The 24,057-nt window shown below is 36.6% G+C and overlaps 1 protein-coding gene across 2 annotated transcripts in view; it reads left to right on the top strand.

The window, feature by feature from the left end:
• Positions 1-24,057, top strand: part of DNTT (DNA nucleotidylexotransferase) — a 103,395-nt gene that overhangs the window by 6,685 nt on the left and 72,653 nt on the right. For both annotated transcript variants that reach the window (XM_026851416.1, XM_026851417.1), the window contains exons 3-7: positions 4,947-5,072; positions 16,130-16,300; positions 17,542-17,613; positions 20,644-20,767; positions 23,773-23,905. In XM_026851416.1, the coding sequence (XP_026707217.1) occupies positions 4,947-5,072; positions 16,130-16,300; positions 17,542-17,613; positions 20,644-20,767; positions 23,773-23,905 (626 nt within the window). The remainder of the gene's footprint in view (positions 1-4,946; positions 5,073-16,129; positions 16,301-17,541; positions 17,614-20,643; positions 20,768-23,772; positions 23,906-24,057) is intronic.

Genomic DNA, 24,057 nt, shown 5'->3' on the forward strand with positions numbered 1-24,057 from the left:
TCTCCAACGATGCTGAAGCTTACTTTTTTTTTTTTTTTTTTTTTTTTTTAATCAATGAGAAAGCCACTGAAAGTTGAACCACCTTAGTTTTCTTTTATATATAATAGTCCTTTTAGAATACTGCTGGAGCAAAAACTTCTGAAAAAGGTAGCAGCACTCTTAGGAGATCATTGTTATACTTTGAAACTGGCTCTGCAAGTAACAGCTTCTGGTTTTATTGAAACATAAAGATTTCATGCTAATAAATGTAGAGTGCAATAAGCAAGCCAGTGACAGCTGTACCGTTAACTTTAAAGTTATAGTTAAAACCAGTCTTAATTATATAGTGACTCTACAATAATAAACATTTCTGTAAAGCAAACAAGGAAGGAAGAGAAAGGATTCTAGAAGTTTAGCAAATTTTAAAATAATTTTATTGTTGCAGTGTCACCATGATTTTTTTTTTTTTTCTTCCTTGAAAAATTAGAAGGAGTTTAAGCAAAGGTTAATTTGCTTTTTAAGTACTAGACAGAACTTGTACATAATTTAATTGGACTTTCACCAAAGACAAATTTGGTCCATTATGTCAGTCTTGTAAAATGTGGGTACATGTAGGTTAGTGGTAAAATTCTCATTAATGTCAATAGCAGTAAGATTTCATCTTTCAGATCTTATAGTAGCCTATTTGGAAGGTTGTTATTAATTCAGGACATTTGTTTTAATACATTACTTAAAAGAAACATCAATTTTCATGCAAAACAAGGTGAATAAATTCAGAGTTACAGTCCATTAGCTAACATATTAATTACAATTGTCACTAAAGTACATCTTTCTGCGGTTGTGAATGATCCAAGATGCTCTGATGTTAATGATTTATAGAGTATAAAAGGTTGGGTGACCAGAGCTGAGATGATCTGAATTCTTATTGATTCATTTGCTAACAGTTGGCTTCTATAGTTAATAGCCATCATTTAATTTAATAGGCTATGGAAGTGTGGTAGTCAAACATCTGCTTTAAAGAGAAATCAAACTATTTCTCTGGCACAGGAATGCCTTTGTCCAGAGACACCTTTCCCACCACAAGCAGGTGGGTATTCTGGATAATAACAGGACATGTACATTAATATGTATGCAGGGGCATCCCCCTACGCTAGAAAGTAGTGCCGTTTCCTGGGTAATGGAAAAGAAAGAGGCAAGGGGAAGCTTTTAGAGGGATTAAAAAAAAAAAGGAAGAGGAACCATAAATGAATTGGCATCCTCAGTGGCCTTAGGAACTGTGCTGTGACTGCATCTCTTCTGCCTTTTCCTCGATTAGAACCCAAAAGCTGTTAGTTATTTTTTTAGAAAGGAAAAGAGATTTATTTCCTTGAACAATGGATTTTGTTCCATATTAGCAAAAGGAAGCACTGCATCTTTTGATCCCTTGCCAAATCATGTGACAGGCAACTCATATTTAACATTTTCTGGAGTGTCTCACTCATGAAAAAGAGAGGCTCTAACTAATGGAAGAAATCCTTCATACTGACAGTCAGAGTATCCCAGAAAATAAAATGAAACTTATAAACTGGCTACCTTTTCTTCATAAAATGCTGGGTATCAGCAGACTTTATTATATGATCAATGCTGTCTGGACTTTACAAAGCTGCTGGCTGTTGAATAATGTGGCCTGACACAGTCTCTAGTATATGCACACCTTATTCACTGCTGCTCCATTTTCTCTTTCTCTTTGTTATTTCCCTATGTCATTATACTTATTTGTTTGTGTATTAAAAAAAATAGTTTGTCAAAGAGCAAAGTAGTCCCCTACAAGATTAATTCTGCTACTAAGCCTCTCTGTGGTACAAACTGATGCTAGTGGTACAGGTTGATTTTCCTGCTGACACCATGTGGAAAATGTCACTGTGAAGGAGTGGCAGTGACATTCACTGTTACTGCAGCCTGGATGTGGGGTACAAACTCTGACTAGCTCTAGCAATTAAGTAGCCTACGCATTTAGATATTTTTCAGTGGCTGCCCCTGTGCAGTGTACCATAATTTCATTTTAATGTAGTGCAGTTAAAAAGAGGAGTTTTAATGCTTCCATTTTCCTCATATCCATAGTTGTTTCTTCCCAGTACTATATATTATTCTGAGATACAGTGAGTTTCCAGGATTGTTCTACACAGTAATTGCTACTGGATGGAACTTTAGGTTTGTCCCATCATCTGTACAAATGATTTTATCCCATCTAGTCTTCCTACCAAAAAGCAATATCAATCCTGTTCTTATGTTTTGCTGATGATAGATCATCTCTGTAGTTCTTATGCAGGCATCATAATGTTGCCTAAAAGTCAGAGTATAGAAATTACTGTTTGCTGTTGATTTCTAGCCACAGTTTCTTTTGTTCTGAGATATAATCAAGTCCTGTTAATTAAAAGCATAAGTATTACTGATTAAAAAAAATAGCCAGATATCTTTGCTAAGTCAGGAAGAGGATGTTTATGTGCTAGTCTATCACGCTCTTAAACACATAGATTTTCTGTGTTAATTTTGTTCTCATCCATAATGCCAGGTAATGCTACATGTAGAGCTCTTGTTCTTTGTGTCTATGTCCTAATGAAGATAATAGCTTATCATATATTCAGTAATGTTCTGTTTGTTCACAGTCTTTACAGCTGGCACTATCATTTCAAGCATTATATTAGCTGTAATCAATCATAGTTTATATGATTTTAAAATCAATTTTAAAGTATAATTCATGAATGTGTGCAAAAGTGGATGAGTTGTGCTGTTGATCCTGGCTGAAACCCATTTCAGTTATTCCCAAGAGTGGTCTTACACAAAAAATAGCTTCCTTTCTTTCAGTGTATACTATGAAAACTGCCATATAATTCAGTGCTCCTTCAGCTGTGCAAGCAAATACCTTTTTGTATGTGAGTACTGTTATTTAACTACTCTGTATGAAATACAAAGGCAATTTAGCATGAAATTATATGTGAGGGGGGTGTGTGTGTGAAGACGCATACACATATTTATAGGTTTACCTAGCACAGATGCTAGGTTTATGTCTGCGTGTCTTTGGATACAGGAAAGAAAGGGCTCATCATTCCATTATTGGGATGAAAATTTCTTCCACGTATCTTTGTGATACTGTTGTTGTTGTTGAACCATTTCCCTGTGGCTTTTGGATAGTGTAATGCAATACTCTTTTGACAGATTAGCCAAAAGTTTTCAAACAAAATGACAAATAGCAAAAAGTACACAGAAATGCTGAGAACACTTTGAGTGTTTTGAAAGTATTTCAGATTTGGGCACTTTTAATGAAAGCAAAGGAATTAAAGGACTGGGCATATAAAGCAGCAGAAAAGCTGGTGCTGGATTGTCTTTTTCCAGTTGCTCACTGGTCAGGACACTTGCATGCTGAGGACTTATGCTCAGGACTCTCTTTTGCTAATGGGGACATGACTCTGTATCCTGCCTTTCAGGAGAATTCCCTTACCACCCTATTGGGGTGGGTTGCCTTCAGACTTTTTTGTTGATCTTGATAGATTTTGCATGGAACAAAATTAGGTGAAAAGCGAATTAATGTGTAGGTAGGCTGATGCTTGGGAAACTCCCATTTAAGATTTGGCACCTGGCTCATTTCCTTACTCCAGTGAACACTTGAAAATCATGTCTCAATTAGATCAGCATGTATGGAATGGGCTGAGTGAGAAACCACATCATAGGGTAAACAATGGCTCTTGAATGAAAGGGTGGAGGTGACTCTTCTGTGGCTGTTTGTAAATGTTTCCTTTGCTTCATAAGGAGCCCAAAATAGAACATTTAACTTAATGAATTAAATCCAAACCAAAAAAGTTTTATTTCATTTTATCTGGAAGAGAGGGGGAAAGTATATTTTAAGGTCATACAAACAGTTTTCCTCCACCACTGAATTTAGCTACATATTGAGAATGCCAGTTATTTGAGTATTTGCTTTTTGTTGTTTTGTTTATTTTTTTCTCCTTGGTCTAACATCCCCAATCTTATGTTGAATCATCTAGTGTTTTCTGGGAAAATTCTCTGTTATATCAAGCTATCCACTCTTAAAGTGTTGTGATTTTACTCTTGCTGGCAACTCAGCACCACATAGCCACTTGCTCACTCATCCCCAGTGGGATGAGGGAGAGAATTGGAAGAGTAAAAGTAAGAAAACACCTGGGTTGAGATAAAGATAGTTTAACATGTAGAGCAAAAGCTGCCACACACAAGCAAAGCAAAACAATGAATTTATTCACCACTGCCCATCATCAGGCCATTGTTCAGACATTTCAAGAAAGCAGGGCTCCATCACATGGAACAGTTACTTGGGAAGACAAATGCCATCACTTTAAACATCCTCCTCCTGCTTCTTTCTTCTTCTCACATCTTTTTTTTTTTTTGGTAACGACCAGATCATGATGTTATATGGTATGGGATATCCTTTTGGTCAGCTGGGGTCACCTGTCCCCGCTGTGTCCCTTCCCAACTGCTTGTGCACCCCAACCTATTTGCTGGTGAGGTGGTGTGAGGGGCAGAAACGTCTCTGTGTAAGCACTGCTCAGCAATAGCAAAAACATAGCCCCATACCAGCTAAAATCTAAAGCCAAATCCAGAACATAACCCCCTACCAGCTACTATGAAGAAAATTAACTCTATCCCAGTCAAAACCAGCACATAAAGCTTTGTAGTTTTTCAGCCCTACTGCAATAATAAGAGTAGTAGAGAGACTTGCCATGTAGAGAGACTTTTTTTTTTTTAGGGACATTGCCATTGAAAACTCCTGGCAAGAATGTACTGCAGAAAATGGAAAATCCCGGTAATCACCAAATAAACTGGTATTGTCAGTTCAGCCAACGTAAAATTAAATGCTTTTCGTAGGAAGATATTAGGACCATTATTATTCTCTTACCTCTTCAAACATACATATTTTGGGCTCATATTTTTGGTATTTTAAACTTTCTTGTTAGGAACAAGATCAATCTCCTCCTCTGAATACACCTGAACCAGAAGTGCCATCATTTATTGCAAGTAAAGTATCTCAGTATTCATGTCAAAGGAAGACAACTTTAAATAACTACAACAAGAAGTTCACGGTAATACTTATTCTATCCATGAAAAAACCTAGCATACGTAAAATAATTAATACAGTACTTGCAGCAATATTTCCTATGGCACTCTCAACACATTCATGAGTTAAGCAGGCAGCACAATTATAACATTTTTTGAAAGTTATAAATCTTCCATACTTAAATTAAAATTGAGTGCAAGCTTAATTGCATCCTTTAAGTATTGCTGAAAGCTTAACACAGTGGCTCTTTAAATACACTAATATCTTGTAAACACATTAATTTTTAAAACAAATGATAGCATAATGTTCTGAAAATGTCTTTTAGCCTTTCATCACAGTCTTATTTGACAAGTTGGAAGAAATTATGAGCAAAATTTTGGTTTAGGTCAGTCCAAGGTACTTCACCATTGCTGTGCTACCTTCTCTTTTGCTAGGTGTTTGGTTCTTAAAAGTGTGGCTGTAAGCTCCAGATTTACACAACTGCTTAGTAATGAAAACAGATTGCATGATCAATGCAATTAAAATGTCAGAAAAAAAACCCCTAAAATTGTCTAGCATAATCAGAATTTTAGAGACTGTCATATATCCTATTTAATGGTCATAACATGACATTGTTCAGTGGGTATGAAAAGCCCGAGTCACCTGGTCTAAATTCTGCTTAAGTTACTGTGCCTAATGGCTCCTCTTGGCTGGCTCTGGATACTCAGTGAGAACTATTCAACAGGAAATACTTGACACAGAGACTCTAATGTAGTATAGTCTGAATAAATCTGGCATAGTTACATTCATATGTTTCAACTATGACATGAAGCACCTCCTCATCTTCCCAAAGTGTTATTATTTATTTTGTTATTTATAATTTTCATGCTTTTACTTTGCGTGTGTGTCTATAAATACACACAAATCTTTCAAGTAAATATTATTTGTAAGATTTGTATAAAAAGAGTAACAACAGATACCAGTAATTTGGGAATAAAAACATTTACAAGGTAAATACTAAAACCTCTGGGAATTCAGAACTAAAGATAAACCTAAGAGCAACTCTGAAATGTCTTGATCTTGGAATGCACAGTTAAAAATTAAACAATCTAAATTTTGCCTTGTAATGATGCTTTGAAATAAAACTAAATTATGCTAATTATATAATACTGTTTATGGTACTCAAGTAGGTTAAACTGTTTGCTTATTTAGAAAATTTTCCCTTTTAGAGCAACCTGATGAGAATTGAGTTTTGACCCTACTTTGAGCCTGAGGTTGGACTAGAAACCTCCTGAGGTCCCTTCCAACCCCAATGATTCCAACATTCCCAAAACTGCTTCTTTCGAAATGGCTACCGTGCCCCACCTCCTGCTAGAAAACAAGACTGTGAATGTTACCATTTAGCCTCTTGAAAGCAATCATTCTTTTTCACTGTTTATAAATATCAAATACATGCTGCTGCAGGGGAAGATGTCAGACCAAATATGGATTGTCACAAAGAATCTGTAAAATGCTGGCCTTCTTGGAATTGCCTTAGTTCTACACTTCCTGAAAACAGTGGAATATGGGAGTTTGGCTCTTTGTTGAATTTTCTGTAGTAGGACATTTTGTCAGTCATTCTGAAGGTAAAAAGTTAAAAGTAGTTTTGATGGATAATGGCAAAGTACAATGGCTACTCCTAGAAGGTACAAAATTGTTGATTTTTAATTATCACTAACATTATGAGCACAAAAAGGTCTAGAATGAGGTAGTTCCCTTTAAAAATAATTCTTTAAAGGTATCATTAAAATTTTTGTCGATTCTAATGTATTTATTTGTAAATTCACACAGTGTTTTTCCATTTTCAGAGACTGAGTACTATAAGTCTAGTGAATATAGACTTCTAGCTGTTAAATTCCTGAATTTAGTCCAAGATTCAGTTCAAATGAAAACTATGCTAGTAGCAACATATTCATTGACTGGTTTCTGTTATACCTGTGTTTCACAGAGAGGCAGTCCCTAAATTACTTCCAGGTTTATCATTGCAGCAGTCTTAATGTCAGAGTACAACTTGTATTTGATAAATGAATTTAGCTGAGCACATTAGAAGCAAGACAGTTTGATGACTGAAGCACTGAGACTCCCTTCTGTTATCCTATATATCAAACATTTCTGAGTCTGGGTAGAAATTAGGTTTCATGGTGACAAAGGTGGCAGTTTTTCATCCTTGTACTTTGAAAGTAACTGTTCTGAGTTCATGCTGTATTTTATTTCTGGCAGTGGTACTGGACAAGTTGATAATGCGCGTGAGTCTGTCTAGCATCTGCATCTTGACAGTTGTAACGTGTGGTGGGTTGACCTTGGCCGGATGCCAGGTGCCCACCAAGCTGCTCTATCACTCCATTCCTCAGCAGGACAGCGGGGATGGGGGGAGAAAATAAAATGGAAACAAATCTCATGGGTCAAGATAAGGGCAGTTTAATAAAAGCAAAGGCTGTGTGCAGAAACAAAGGAAAACAAAAGATTTATTGTCTACTTCCCATCAGCAGGCAATGTCCAGCCACTTCCGGGGAAGCAGGGCTTCAGTACGCATAGCAGTCGCTCTGGAAGACAAATGTTGTAATAACGAATGCTTCCCCCGCCCCCCTCTTAGCTTTTATTGAGCAGATGTCATATGGTATGGAATATCCTTTTGGTCATTTTGGGTCAGCTGTCCTGGCTATGTCCCCTCCCAAGATCTTGCCCCCCCCCAGCCTACTGGTGAGGGGGGAATGTTGGAGACAGCCTTGATGCTGTGCCAGCACTGTTCAGCAGTAGCCAAAACACTGGTGTGTTACCAACACCTTTCTAGCTAACAATAAAAAGCACAGTTCTATGAGGGCTGCTATAGGGAAAATTAACTCCGTCTCAGCCAGACCCAATACATAATGTAACAGCCTTAGGGCTATTGCTCTTTTTCCTTGCAACCAAAGCTTGCAATGACAGCTGAAAGCTTGGGTGTTCATGGACTGCTGGCCTCTTTCCTGGAGGCCTGCCAGGGTAGTCTGACTAATGTCACAGGAGCCTGATTTTCAGTTTTGCTGTTGTTTTGTCAGTCTTGTATTAAACCTGTAATTCACATTCTCAAATAAAAGTGTTCCAACAGATTTTTCAGTGTGAGCACTTAGCAAATGCACTGAAGCACTGGTATAATTCACTTGTGCATGCTGTGGGCAGCCAAACATTAAATGACAGATTTTTCCCTGGCTCAATGCCATATATTCTGAAAATTAGGTCCAAACCATCTTGAATTATGTGCTAATGATAGTATTTTGTTATAACAACTTTATTCTGTGGACCAGAGTTCCTTTTTCTTACAGATTTTCTGTTTTCTTTGATTAGCTCGAAAATAATGGGTTTTGACCTTACCTCTAACAGGGGCACAAAGTTATTGTTTGCTTATGTATTCTTGGATGAATTTATGAATTCATCCTTTTACTGGACTTTTTGCCCTGATACACTGTGACAAATTCCTCTTTAAAATGAACAGTAGTTGTGTCTGAGTAGAAGTTACGTCTGACATCTTTTTGTCTCTTCAGAAGAGCAGAAAAATGGTTACTAATAGGCAAAGATGTGCATACAATGAGGCTTTTAAAATGCTGATTCAGATGCTTTTGGAGATGATTTCTGGAGCAATTGGTAATTAGTAATCAGTTTTTAATCTTAAGTCCTGTTCTGTATATATTTTACCATGAAAGACCACTTATTAAAACCAAATAGCAGAGATATTTGACAAGAGCTTATGAGGACAATGTGGTGGTTTAACACACTAAATGCAATTTCTGTGTTCAACCGTTCCATGTTTCCTTTCTATTGTAATAGCCAGGAAATAACTTACCGAAAGGTGCACCAAATCAGTTTTACATCACAGAAGAAGCTACAGAAGGGTTGGCAAAGACTCTGCAGATGTGAAGGTTTCATGACTATATTTAGTATAGGGCAAATGCTACCCAAATTATTTTTTTATGAGCTGTTGAGTAATAGCAGAGCCTGTTGTGTGAAGAATAGACCAAGTATGTCAGATTGCATGCCAAGGAGGAGATAGTGGCATTGTGCTGCAGTTCATGGAGGGAAAATGCAACTGCTTCAGACTTGTGGGTCCTCATGCAGTCTTTGGGTCATGTACTGTGGCCTCATGGTACGCAGATTGGGAACCACTGCCACGGGCTTTACTGCTTTGGATGATTCAGGAATGCAGTGAATGCTTAGCCCTGACTCTACAGGTGAACTGTAGCTGTTCAGATGGGTAAAGATGCAAACAAAAAGGCAAATCATTTCACTGAAGACTGTACCTTAGCGTGTTTCCTTTATATTTGTCTTAAACGTTAATGTTATTATGGCAGATAATATTACAATATTGTTCTCTGGCTCATTTGTAAATAGCTAGCTGTCCTCCCCCTCTCCCAGTGAAAATATACACTTGGGGGCTGCACTGTGTTTTCATGTGCTAAAATAAATGGAGTCATTCTGCTGTGCCCGAGAGGGGTTGTTGGATTTGAATATTAATACCAGACTGCAATAAAATTCAGAAAGACATTCTTCTGTGAGGAAAATACAATTTAATTCTTACAGAAGAAACTAATTAAGTCAGAGGCAAATGGTTCTGTGATTCTGAGGCTTATTGCTAATGCTACTGAATGTTACTGTGTTTTGGCTGTTACTCATGGTAATGAGAATGTGGATGTTTAGCATGGGGAAAGATGCCTGGTTTCCTTTCCACTCTGTTAGAGAGAAAAAAATAAAAATCCCTTTTTATTTGCTGTTCTTTTTTACCTACAGAAACATGTATCAGTTATGCTAGTGGCTCAAGCATTTATTATTATTATTCTATTTTGAAACAAACCTCAGGGGAATGTCAGCTGTAATTTTATAATGAACTTGGGAGCTCTATAGGTAGAAAACCACTGACTGAATGTATATGCTTAATAGCATGTACTGTCTTACTGACAAAGCTTACTTCAGTAAAAATTCTCCAGACAGTACTTCAAAATTGCAAATTTTGTAAATCTATGTGAAATGTATACCTATCCCAAATGAACTGGTGGTTTGGTCTAAGAAGGAAATAGCTCATTTTTAAGGTTGGAGGGTGGTCCCTAAAATACAGACAGAATATAAATACACTTGCACTTTTTGGCAACCCAAATTTGTATGTGTACATCAAGTCTATGCTACTTTCTTGACCATATAAATACATGTAGTATTCATTTAGCATTTTATGTTTCTTATTACACTGTGTGTTTTTATCTAGGACAGTGTTAAGCAGCTGACACTATAACTGCATTTTTGTGCTCTGTCAGCAAATCTTTTCTCACAATTGTCTTGTTTTCTTTCACATTATGTAGAAAAATATGAAACTTCACATGCGTACCATTCTTCTGTTGTAAGAAATGAACCTATTATTATTGGCTAATATGAGGAGCAGCTGGAGCTAACAGATATTTATTTCTAATAACAATGTGTATACAAGGACCCTGAGATCGTGCACATTATGTTATTACTGTTATTCTCATTCTCTCAGCTCCTTTGTTTCTCTAGTTGATGTGAGATGTGACAAAATCTTTGGACCTGTGAAAGTATTGGGCTTTTCAATTCAGATACCAAAAATAAAACTTTAAAAATCACATTGAATAAAAATGGATAATTTTATTTATTTGGAATCACTTTAGTTGACACCACAGGTTGGTTCAAATTGCTTAATTCTCATTGAAATAAGCACCTGAAAGCATTTATTTTAGCTCTCTGTGGATACAAAAGGTATTCACATGCCCTGTGCCTCTTCCCACTGACACATGAGATTAAGATTTACACTGGGGAAAGCGAGAAGAAAATTATTTGAATAGATGGTTCATTCTAAATCTCTTTAAAATCACTTTGATGACTTTTCAATGGCCACCAAACACTGGCAACAGCAATGTGATGAGAACTAGGACCCACCCTTTAGATTTATGACTTACTAAATAACTTTCAAGTAGAAAATAGTGATTGAGAGCAAAAGCAATTTAACTCAAATTGCTGTTCTGAGTATAATAGTCCTTCAGCCAGGTATCATGTAGGAATTTTTTGTGTTTAGCATGCTTTTCTGTTTAGCTCTTCAGTGGATTAAGTTCACCTGTACAGTAGTATGTTATTATTTTTTAATTATGCAGTAGCATTTGCAGACTCAAGTAAAATAGAGACTTTTTTTTTTTTTTTAAGAGATGCTGTACAAACACATTGTAAAAGACAATTCAAGCCCTGGAGAGTTCATAGCCCTAATAGACAGCAAATGAAAGATAGCAAGGAAAACAATGGCAGGGGGGTCTGAACAGCTTTCCAAGGTCACACAGCAAAGGAACAGTGGGTGTAGGCATGGGAATAAGACAAGTGCCCCATCCACGAAGCTGTAATGCTTTCTTTACAAAGCAGATTAGATTTAGAATATATTCTTGGCAGTATAATATTGGTGATATCTGTTCTCGCAGTCTTAAAATGAGGTTATTAAAGATTATTTTGTAAGTAGGAAAATAAAACTTTTGTAAGTAGGAAAAGGAACTGCTTTGACAATCTTGTTGAAATGAGCAGGATGGTATGAAATAGAGCATGGGACCATTAGCTTCTTTTGCTTTCCTGAATGTGAGTGGACTCATGTACTCTGATATTCATGTTGAAATTTACTGGATTAGGTGTTCAACAGTCATAAACCAGCATAGTATTATTGATTATTATTTTTTTCCAAAATTTGTTCTCAGATACTAGTTGAGAGTCTTGTTCTTTGTATTGATTTCAGTCTTACGATTTTTAGCATTTATAGTACTTTAGTGTGCATTTTTACATTTGCAAGATACTAGCTGGTAACATTGCTTTGTTAATGATACCTTATCTTATTACTAGGTCTTAAATACCAGATATTAAATGAGCTGCAAAATATCTGTCAGTACTTCTTCCTTATTTTTAACATAATAAAATATTTGTGTACTTTTGTATCTGACCCCTTAAGATCTGGGAATCCATTCCATCACCAAATTTTTCCATAGCCCAAATTTCACCAATATACATTCCACAATTTCAGACACAGATGGAAAATTTGCAATAACTGATGAGCTGAAATACAGCCCAGATATCTTTCACATTTAATTAAAGCAGCCCCTGCAGAATACCCCAAAGATTATGAAAATCCTAAGTGTTGGAAATATCTAGAAATTTAGTTTACTGTGAAACTAGTACCTTTTAAACAGGCAATCTGGGTTTTGATCTGATTGATAAGAAGGTGACAAGGTGCTTGGTGCAAGAAACACGAAGATTAGAATAAATGAGGGGTCAGTAACTTTTTCTCTTTATATCACCGGAAGTAGATCCCACCAGAGATCTAATAGATGGCAAGATTTTTCTCAGCTAATATAGGAGTTTCATGTGGTTTTCCCATCTGGAATATTATTTAATAGGGAGGATAATATTCAATAGACAGCAACCCTACTTGGAGATCAATTGCTTCCTTGTTTTAAAGCAGAATGATTTTATCAAAAAGAATGTCAAAAGCAGTTTTATGTAAAAAGACAGATCTGTAATTAACTGCAGCATTTGCAGGCAATGTTTTGTACAGGGAATAATGAATATTCAATACTATTTAATTGTTTATTTAAAACAGCTTAATGAGCTTTGTAAAGGCAGAAAACCACTAAAAAATGCAAACTAGAATGCTAAAAATGCTTTGATTATATTTTCTTATTGACTGTCAACAGCCTCTGAGTAAAATGCTACATGTGATTGTGTTTTTCAATAATGGAGGTGACACAGCTTCTCTGATAAGTGCCCTCCCACTAATAGAAAAGGGCTAATACCCCTCTAAAACAGCAGCGGTACTGGTATATGCGGACACATTTATCGTGATGGCTGATTATTTAGTGTAGAACACATCTATTTAAATGTGCATGTGAGAGGCCGCCTGGCAGGAGTGAGAAAATAACATCCCTAGACTTTCTGAGCTTCCTAATCAAGAAGATGACTTTGCCAGTCTCTGTCATTATTACATACTGCTTAGCAGGTACTTATGAGAACTGTTTTTGACTGTGAATGTATTTGACTGTATAGACTATTTTAACAAGAAAGTTACAACTATATCTTTTTGGTTCTGTTCCCTGATTAATTCTGGTAGTGTTATCTGGAGTAAGAAATTTCTTGACAGACACTGCTTTCTTGAGTGTTCATGTGCACAGATTGTAAAAGGAGAATGCTGCTTGTGACCTCAAATTGGTAGTTTCCCTTTTTTTCTGCATTTCTTTTCTTTCTAAACGGGAACTATAACGTGCACCTCTTTAACCAAAAAGTATGTAATTAAATACAACAATATGTCAAGCAAATAAAGATATTAAATGTGGAAAAAATGAAAAAAGAATAGCAGTTGAATAAATCCAACAATTAGCCACTGCAAGAGCTTTAGGAAGCTAAGGTTTTGTGCACTATTTTTGTAACAGAATTGTTTGGTTTTGTTTTGTTTTCCCTCAAAGGAGCCTTCTCCCCCTCCCTTTCATTCTTTATACCCAAGGGCTAGCTGAATGTAAGCACTGGTAGAAATTTCCAGATCAAGCCTGCTGCTAAAAAGCTCTCTATTTTAAGAGGTCTTTCATGAAATGTTATGAGAATTGAATTGCACAGCACTTACTGATCAGGGTAGCTGATAAATATGCAGCTAAGGGGGAGGATTCTTCCAGTGAGATGGACAACAGGTGAGAGATCCTTAAAGAGATCAAGAAATGAAGTTATACTGGTGATACAGAACAAAGCAAATTCTCTGTAGCAAGCCCTAACTAATTATTTTCATACACTTTAACATGGTAGCACAGGGAATTAAAAAAAAAAAAAAAAGAAGAAAGTGTGAAATGGTTCTGTTAGCTAAGGTACCTGTTTCTTCTGAAGAGATACTGTCAAACCAATTAAGATCTCATTTTTGATTTGTTAAGAGGACAGTTTTGCAAATCCTTCGGTCAGTAGGGACAACATTTTCTTGAAGATTTTTATTAAAACCTTCATTTTACTTCAATAAGACCATAACATTTGTAATCAGAACAACACATCAGATGATTTAGTTTTCTAGAACTGACCAAACAATGGAATGTAATATGCAAATAATTTACATTCATTGTGAAAGTTACATTTAGTCTTAAGAAGTTGTTCTATTTTAATGATCTAAATGATTGTACCTCAAGTAAAATATTTTTGTGGTTGTTGCTTAAATCAGGCTTTATTCCTTCAATGCAGGGTGACAGACTCTGTTCTCAATTCCATGGCTGTAATAAAGGGATGACTGCACTGGATTTGCTGTTGTGACAGTTAGTGGGCTTGGAACTGACTCCAGTTCACCTGGAGATATTACACATGTAGCATTTACGATATGCAAGGCCTGCTGGTTTTTACTTGGCTTTATCTTCCGATATAAAGCACATTAATGCTAATATAAAAATCAGAGCAAAATCGAAAATTGTTTTTCATTAAACTATGTAATTATACATTTAATTACAAATTAAATTAAGTCAGAACCTAAATATGAATAGTGATCCCATAAATGTGGGAAAAATCTGTTTAATCTTATTCCATCCTATTACCCACTGCAGTCATGGTTCTAGTAAGCTATTTGCTGTTGATATCTGTATCACAGGGTGTTACTTATCCTTATTTCAAAAACATTTCTGAACAGACACTTGGACTATCACTCTGTGAAGTTGTAATTGCAGACAAATGCACACTGGCAGCTGCTTCTTTGTTATTTTGTAATGAAGAAGAAAGAGTAGTAAGTTGGAAAACAGGAAGGATATGGAGCAACTGATAGAGTGGGACATATGGCCCTTTTCAGGCCAGGATCTGTTAGCTGCTCTTTAGAGACTGGCTGAAAAATAAGAAATGGGACTTCTGGCAGTAGTGTAGGACACGAGGCAGTGCAGGAGCTTTCCAAGGCTGCCTTGTTTATGGTTTGTATCTAACCTGCCCTGTGCCATTGGAATGATACACAAGAGCATCCCTAACAGCCAGGTGTGGGATGCATTTTAGATAAATATTTTGAACAGTGCAAGTCTCTTCTGGAAATGGTACACTTTTAAACGTTGCTGAAGAAATCACTAAATTTTTCAATCTTGAAACTTTTTGAGGTTTTGTGCAAGATTTCATTAAGAACTCAGGTTTCCAGCTGCAAATCATCTCCAAAGCCTTAATAAATTCTTATCTTAGGTTATTCACAAACTATTTTTGCAGCATTTGTTCTATCCCAAAACACAGTATTCTACAGTGGGAAACCAAAACAACCTACTTCACCACCACTCTGTGATCTGTTCACTGCATTTAATTTCTAAAAATTGCTGCTATTAAGATACATATATATATTCTGGGAGGGAGAGAGACTCTAAAGCCGCATAAATAACATATGGATACTTTTTTTAAAAAAAAAAAAAAAAATATTACTGGCAATCTCCATGTAGTTTTGAGTGCAATGTCACATAAACCAAGCCATGAATAGCTGAAGAACCATAAAGAAAATATTTTTCTCTTTGCTAGGTCATACATCTGAAAAATGAGAAAAAAGTGACCTTGTTTATTAAATTACTAAATAGAAGTACAGCTACAAGTTCAAAAAGAAGGTGATGGTTTCCAGTATTGCCACAGACTCCTGTTTGGTTGTGTCTGAAAATGAAGATGTCATGTGCTGATCTGCTGGAATGCTTGTGTTAGCTCACAATTCTAGAAATTATGTTGCTATTTCACATTGATTTATTACATCTCACAGAACAGGGAAAGCTTTTCAGACTAAAGATTTTAAATCACAGAATCACAGAATTGTCTAGGTTGGGAAAGACCTTGCAGATCTGCTGCAGATCAGAATCTTTCCCCACATTTGCCTCTAAAATACAGTTTTTATGGTACCTGGAAAATTTCAAGTGCTTAGAAAATGATGCGCTTTTTTTAATGAACTCTATCTTTTCAGTCTAGTGTAAAGAAATAATTCCTGAATTGGCATAAAAAGTAACCCTTCTAAGGAGTATACTCGATAATTTAAGCTTTTATTAGCCTTTAACTTTTTTTTTTTTTTTTTTTAACACATCTCCTCTCCCCCCTCCCTAGGATGCCTTTGAGATAATGGCTGAAAATTATGAGTTCAAAGAAAATGAAATATTCTGCCTGGAATTTCTGAGAGCAGCTTCTGTGCTGAAATTTCTTCCATTTCCAGTAACCAGAATGAAAGATATACAAGGGTTGCCCTGCATGGGAGACCGAGTCAGAGATGTCATTGAGGTAATGGACCTCTGAATTATTTGCCAGTTGATTCTTTTACAGATCTACTTTTAGAGGTCACAGAGTGCAGCATTAATACCTGTATGTATTTACACAACCTTCTGTATTGACTTGTTACTAAGAATGCAGTAATTTCTGGAAACCTTTCATAGTAACATAGAGTTCCAGCATGGACCGTCTGGCCTTAGCAATAAAGGTAATTAATGGATAAATACAAATTAGTAAGTAATGAAGTATCATCTTTGTATGTAATTTTAAAAGGCTCATTCTGATTTGAATATGACAGGTTAACTGTAAATAGTTTTGTTCATGTGACTTCTGCCCTTGGCAACATCACTTCACTCACCTGAATTCTTTATTAAAAATACTATTCTTGCAAAACTGATAAATATTTTAGTACTTTAATGCTAAATCCTACCTTGCTATAAGTTACAGTGGAGCCTTTTATCTAGGTGATGGATGAACTTTGCATTCTTACTGGAGTTTTGTGTATTCCCTGCATTTTTCTTAGCCTTTTCAAGACCCTACATCTCAGGTGCTGTTCTTCCACCAGGCACCTGATCGGGAGATCTCAGCTGTCTGGAGAGGTCATTGCTGAGTGTTGTGATTCACTCTGGCTCCTTGTTTGCCTCATTCCACCAGTTAAGAATGCAGCCTCTGAAGTGCTCTTTGTGCCTACTGTGTGGGGTCTGGGAGTTCAGTTATGATCCTACAGAAAATAAGATGATTTTTTTGGCTTTTATTGGTGGGGCTTTTTTTGTTTGTTAGTTTTTATCAGAAAGATTGAAGGAACTGTATGCTCAAGAAAAAAAAATATATGTGTTCTTATAATGCTCTTACTTTTAAGAGAAGTAAACTAAACCAAATAATGAAATCTAATTTTCAGGACAACTCATTGATAGCTTATGATAAATAACTGCTTTCTGGCTGTGAATTTATAAGTAAATAAGTACTGTGAAATATATTCCATGGTCCCATTTTTTACTTCATCCATGAGTAAATTTATGAGTAAATAAGTACTGTGAAATTTATTCTGTGGTTCCAGTTTCTCCTTCATCCTTCAGTAATTTTCTGTCTCAAAAAGGATTGCAGAATTTGATCCTAATGGAATAAAACAATATGCTGGCTAAAGACGTTTTTCATGTCTTTACAGGTGGATAAGACTTTCTTTTAGATTATTCTACTAAATCTTACCATAATCTTGATTTTATTTTTTAAAAGTAATGGGTTTTTTTGTTTAGGAGATTATTGAAGAGGGAGAGAGTTCTAGAGCTAAAGAAGTGTCAAATGATGAACGTTACAAATCATTTAAGGTAACTCTCTTGAGGTTTGTTGCTGTTGTTTAAAATTACATATATTTTCCTCTGTTTAGTAGATCTTAGACATAATCATCAATTTTATTATAAAGAAACATCCAATATCAAGTATAAAGAAAGAAATCTCTCAAAGAGAAAGGGAGAAAACCTGTGATAGAATAAGGAATAATGGTGAAATTGGTTACCTTTCTAATTAATGTAATGCATACACAGTTGCTCTTAAGCTTGGACTAAACGATTTCTTTTTCCTGAAAACTAACGTAATGCACAGTCTTTCCTGCAAATTTAACCCGATGTTTTGTTCTGTTTTGTTTGTTTTTTCTCACCTGATTATCATTATAACACTACATCATCTTATTGTGGTATTAAGAAAATACCAGGTGAAGATGACTCAGATCTATTTTAATTCTCTTTCATATGAGACAGAAGGAAGAGTACTGGAGACATTTCTTTTTTAGGCAGATTGTATGTTCAGAGTCATAGCCACACTTCTTCACAGTTACAGGAAATCTCAAACACATAAATACTGCAGCTTCCATTTCTTAAATTTTCAGTGAAAACTGAAAAAAATACATACTGGAAAAATATTTTTTTTCAATTTTATCTGCAGTTTCAATCTCTAAAAATGCCCTTTTTGTGTTTTCAGGAAAATATAAATCAGAGAGTAAAAGGAATGGGAGTGTTTAATTCTCCCCTGCATTACTCACTTTTACTTCAGCTATTGAAAGGCTCTTCCATTCTTTCTGACCCGTAATGCAAGTATGAAAGGATGTTCAGTGGTAGCTGTTGATGCCATCTGTAACAATACTCGAAGAAGAAATGTAGGTTCAGATGTATAGCAGGATTCAGGAACCAGAGTTGCTTATTAATGGTCATAAAGATTGAGGATCAGCCATTAAATCTTATGTTTCAGGATTTAAGAACATTTCTTGGAGATTAGAATAAAACCTATCAGGGGACAGATTATCCCAAATAAACTTTATGCCTTGTTTCACATGCCGAATTAAAACAAACTTCTGTAGCTCTCTTGTTAGCTGAGCAGTCTCAACATTTTGGCTGAATTGCCTGTAGCCACTTTTCCCAATAATTTTTTATGTGTTTCTAAGAAATCCAAAAATCCCCCCATAATATTAATGAATTCCTAAATTTTACTGTTTAGCATGGTTCTGGTAACTGCTGCAAATCACTTATGATTTAAAAGATCACCACTGGTGTCAGAACCACAGTTATAAACCAGCTGAAATAAATTATATAGTCTGTGTTTTAGATGTTAGGGTATGTGGATGACATGGTCAGTTTGCCTCTTAATGGAAACAGATGCTGCGGAGAACAAGTTTATATAATTCACTTTCACCAGCTGAAAAAGAGCAGTGCTTGCATATGCAATTGAAGAAATGGGCTACCTGCTACTCATGCTGCACTCTTGAAAGTCTCTAAGTTGAATACTGAATAATAATGGATCTTAGTAGGGAAAGAAAAAATGTGGGTTTTTTTTCTAAAAATTTGGACAGTGGCATAGAATCCATTTTCTTTAGTTCTGTATCCCACTATTAGTTAAGTCTTTTGAAATTGTTCTAAAGCAAATAAGAGACTCATTTGAAAATCTTTTAGCACTAACAAAACTAAAATATAACAATCTAAATGGTTTTTTTAAAACCACATTCTTTCATAAACTTCCATGATTCTGACAATAACAAGTAGTTTTATCCATTTTATACAAAGTGTAGGGTAATGCCTATTTAATATTATCAAAGATTTTTTTTTTTTCCTCTGTCTTAATTATTTCCAAGGAATTAATTTCTTTAGAAAAACACAAAATAAAGCTAGCATGGTTGGAATTCAGAGGTTATAGATTCAATGGAAAACAGCAGTTACTCATGTCTTACACAGCTACTCATTGAATTCTGTGAAAATACAAAGAAACTATTGAGAGCTTCAGTATTGACAAACTGAACATAAAGAACGTGCTTTTGGGCAAGCATGAAAGTTTTCCCTCTTGCTTTCATGTCACTGTTCATCTGAGATATTGATCCACTGAATAATACTTACAACTGTGACATTTTTGCTTTACATCCTTTCTCAGGGAATAAGTTAGTGTACAATATTACTTTGGAATAAATGGAATATAACCATACCAAAACTCCAGAGACTGGTAGATTTGGTTTATTTATTTATTTATTTATTTATTCATTTATTTATTTAACAGTGGGCAAAATAGTAAAATCTGTACTCCAAATAAGAAGTATAGGAATTTAGCTTGGCTCACATGAGGACTGAAGGATTGTTAGTGTTTAGAATATGCAAGCAAACAAAAACTCATGTTTGTACTTCAGTTGAATCCCATTTTGGAAAAATATATTGGGCATGACCTCCAAACATATGTGTCTTATAGAATGAAGTATAAGAATAGGTTAGTTGTCTTTATGTACTTACCATCTGTTTCCATGCACCATTGAGACCCATTGCCTTCCATGCAGAATTTCAAGAGCCACAGGGTTCCCACTGACCCCATGTCTCAAGAGTGCTGCAACACCAACGTCATGTGTACAACTGGGAGCTGGTAGTGCCTGTAATAAAAAATTGTAATGTCAGTCAAATTAAGAAGATAGTATCGAGACATCTCTTATGCTTTGAGGTCAGTGTAAGGGAATCCAGCTTCTAACATTATTGTTTGCATTTTTATTAAGAAATGAAGTAAAAATAAAGACTACTATTCTTATTTCAAACCTTGATTGAAAGTGTACCTTTAGGTAAATCATATAAAGATCCTGGGGCTACTACCATGTTATTGTTTAGATTTCATTTTAATGAGAACTATCCATGTATAAAAACAATTGTCTATTCAATGTAAATATGAAATGAAGGGAATCTGAATCTGTATGTTTGTATTATTCTATTAATTATCTTCAGTGTAAGTAAACTCTGCCCAGTATTGTCCTTGTGAAACCTCATTGTTACCTACTTATTGTTAATTCACTGCTCCTTTAGAAAACAACACTGAAATGTGTGTTCTTCTGCTGACCTTAGCAATTTACTTCAGTCTTTGGAGTGGGAGTGAAGACATCTGAAAAATGGTACAGAATGGGTTTACGAACTCTGGAAGAGGTGAAAGCTGACAAGACCCTGAAGTTGTCAAAAATGCAGAAAGCAGGTAAGGTGAAAGTGTCATTAAAAACTTGCATTTCAGTGCTCTGAGAACTTGGTAACAGAATCAGAGGAGGCGACAAAGTTCATTTATATATCAATTTTCTTGGTGCAGTGCTTGTGAATATTAAATTATCAAGTTAAAATAATATTTGGACTAACAGTGCTCCTAATTAAAAATGGTGTCATTCAAAACATATGAATAAGCTTTTCTATTTTTTAATTGCTTACACAGATAGCCAGTGAAATCTGCTCTTTTACACAAAACTATTAATGGGTCATTATTGCACAGGTGAAAAAATTACAGCATTAGGAAAGCCCAGAACTACTTTTCAGAGGTGAGCTGTCTCCTTCACAGAAGCCCTAATTTAGTGATAAATCAAGATTTGCAATAAATTACTTGTAAAATTACTTCCATAATTCTAGCATGTCTTAACTTTCAAGTGTTAAACACGGTAAAATGAATGTTTCTTTCCTGTAGATATTTCACAGAATCACAGAATCATCTAGGTTGCAAAAGACCTTGAAGATCATCCAGTCCAACCATTAGCCTAGCACTGACAGTTCCCAACTACACCATATCCCTCAGCACTATGTCAACCCGACTCTTAAACACCCCCAGGGATGGGGATTCCACCACCTCCCTGGGCAGCACATTCCAACGCCCAACAACCCGTTCTGTAAAGAAATGCTTCCTATATCCAGTCTAAACCTTCTCTGGTGCAACTTGAGGCCATTCCCTCTTGTTCTATCGCTTGTTACTTGGTTAAAGAGACTCATCCCCAGCTCTCTGCACCCTCCTGTCAGGTAGCTGTAGAGGGCGATGAGGTCTCCCCTCAGCCTCCTCTTCTCCAGACTAAACCCCCCCAGTTCCCTCAGCCGCTCCCGGTACGACCTGTGCTCCAGACCCTGCACCAGCTTCGTTGCCCTTCTCTGGACACGCTCGAGTCATTCAATGTCCTTTTTGTAGTGAGGGGCCCAAAACTGAACACAGGAATCGAGGTGCGGCCTCACCAGTGCCGAGTACAGGGGTCAGATCCCTTCCCTGTCCCTGCTGGCCACACCAGCATTAAGCACCTGGATTGCTTTAAGCACCTCAGCCTTCTCCTCATCACTTGTTACCATGTTTCCTTCTGCGTCTAGCAGGGAATGGAGACTCTCCCTGGTCTATTTTTTTTCTGATGAAGTACTTATAAAAACATTTATTGTTAACTTTGACTGCTAAAGCCAGATTAATTTCTAGCTGGGTTTTAGACCTCCTGATTTCTACCCTGCATAGCCTCAAAGCATCTTTGTAATCACTGTGTGTGGCTAGCCCCTTCTTCCAAAGGCTGTAAAATCTCCTTTTCTCCCTGAGTTGCAGCCAAAACTCCCTGTTTAGCCAGGGTGGTCTTCTCTGCCTTCGGTTTCTCTTACAGCATCTGGGGACAGCCTGCTCCTGTGCCATTAAGAACTCCCTTCTTAAAGAGTGTCCAGCCTTCCTGGACCCCTATACCCTTCAGGACCATCTCCCAAGGGATTCTGTCAAGCAGGTGCCCAAACAAGACAAAGTCAGCCCTTTTGAAGTCCAGGATGTCAGTTCTGCTGCCCCCTCTCCTGGCCTCTCTAAGAATAGAGAACTCTTATTTCATGATTGCTGTGCCCTAGTCAGCCTCCAACTGCCACATCATCCACCAGTCTTTCCCTGTTCACACAGAGGAGATCCAGCAGGGCACCTTCTCTGGCTGGTTCTCTCACCAGCTGCGTCAGGAAGTTGTCTCCCACACATTCCAGGAATCTCTGGGACTAGTCCTGATCTGCTGTGTTGTATTTCCAGCAGGTGTCTGGGAAGTTAAAGTCTCCCACAAGAACAAGGGCAAGCGATCGTGAGATTTCAGCTAAGTGCCTATAGAATATTTCATCCACCTCTCTGTCCTGGGTGGGTGGCCTATAATAGACTGCCACTACGATATCTGCCCTGTTGGCCTTCCCCCTGATTCTGATGCAAAGACACTCAACCCTCTCTTCACTACACTTGTACTCAAAGCAATAACAGTCCCTAACATACAGTGCCATCCCACCACCTCTTCTTCCTTGTCTGTCCTTCCTAAAGAGCTTGTAGCCATCAATTGGCACACTCCAGTCATGGGAGATACCCCACCAATTTTGTGTGTGTGCCATTTCCCTAAATAAAGGAACTTGTTTAAACAAAGTTATCAGTTACATTAAGAAGATTATGTAACATGACATTAAAATAATGTAACTTCATTTTTGCATTAACCCATGTGTTTTACATCACCTCAGAATCCCTTGGATCAGCTTGCCCACATTCATAATCCTTTGTTCTTTTTTCTTTTTTATATCATATCCAAATGTGAAGCAAGCTGTAGGACTGTGCTGTTTTGATACAAGCTCTGTGAGATCAGACATAAAGTTAGCTGGGATATTTTATATACCTCTGAGCCCTGTACTTGGGTAGAACCCCATCATTTTGGAATGAGCAGCTTTTAAAGCAGTACTCCAGAAATGCTGTTGATGGGAGCTGGTAGGGAAGTCAGAGTAATTTATAAATGTTCAGGTTCTCTGCAAGTGGAGCAATTATCCTGACTGCTATATCAGGATTGTAACTTCTATTGCAATTGATAACCAATTATAGTGACATAAATACATACAAACTATAAGAATAAAGATGAGGGAAAGTAGAGGCTGTCTCTTGCCTTTGATCCCCCACACCCAAGGGAGGAGGCTGACTCCAGGAATAGTAAGGAGGAGGGAAAAGAATCCTGAGGAGACTGGATCAAAATGCATTTATTCCCCCAACATGTCCTGAAACAAACCTATAGTTTGAGGTTCAAGACTGAATATTTCTTAATTGTTGCCATTAGATAGGATTCCCTTGTCCATGGTACAAGTTGTGTAGTTTAACTTCTTGTTGAGAGGTGACTGTTTCACATGGGGCTTACATAGCGCTATATAGATTTATTTTTGATAATTTCACAGAATGATTGACACCTCTTTGCCTTTGATTTCCAGGGTTTCTCTACTATGAGGACCTTATTAGCTGTGTATCTAAGGCAGAAGCGGATGCAGTAAGCTTGATTGTCAAGAATACTGTGTGTACATTTCTACCAGATGCTTTAGTTACCATAACTGGTGGTTTCAGGAGGTGAGTGAAATCAAATGAGGTCACTTGGCTGTTTTGTTCAGGTACACAGAAAATTATCTTTGTGTCTTGAAAAAATCAAAGAAGCTTAGCGGAAAAGTATCAGAGTTTGTTTTCAGTTGTTTTTTTCTTTTTCAAACAGGAGAGCAATCCTA

The sequence above is a fragment of the Athene cunicularia genome (genome assembly GCF_003259725.1).
Source record: "Athene cunicularia isolate RWA chromosome 6 unlocalized genomic scaffold, athCun1 chr6_part1, whole genome shotgun sequence".
Classification (NCBI taxonomy): domain Eukaryota; kingdom Metazoa; phylum Chordata; class Aves; order Strigiformes; family Strigidae; genus Athene; species Athene cunicularia.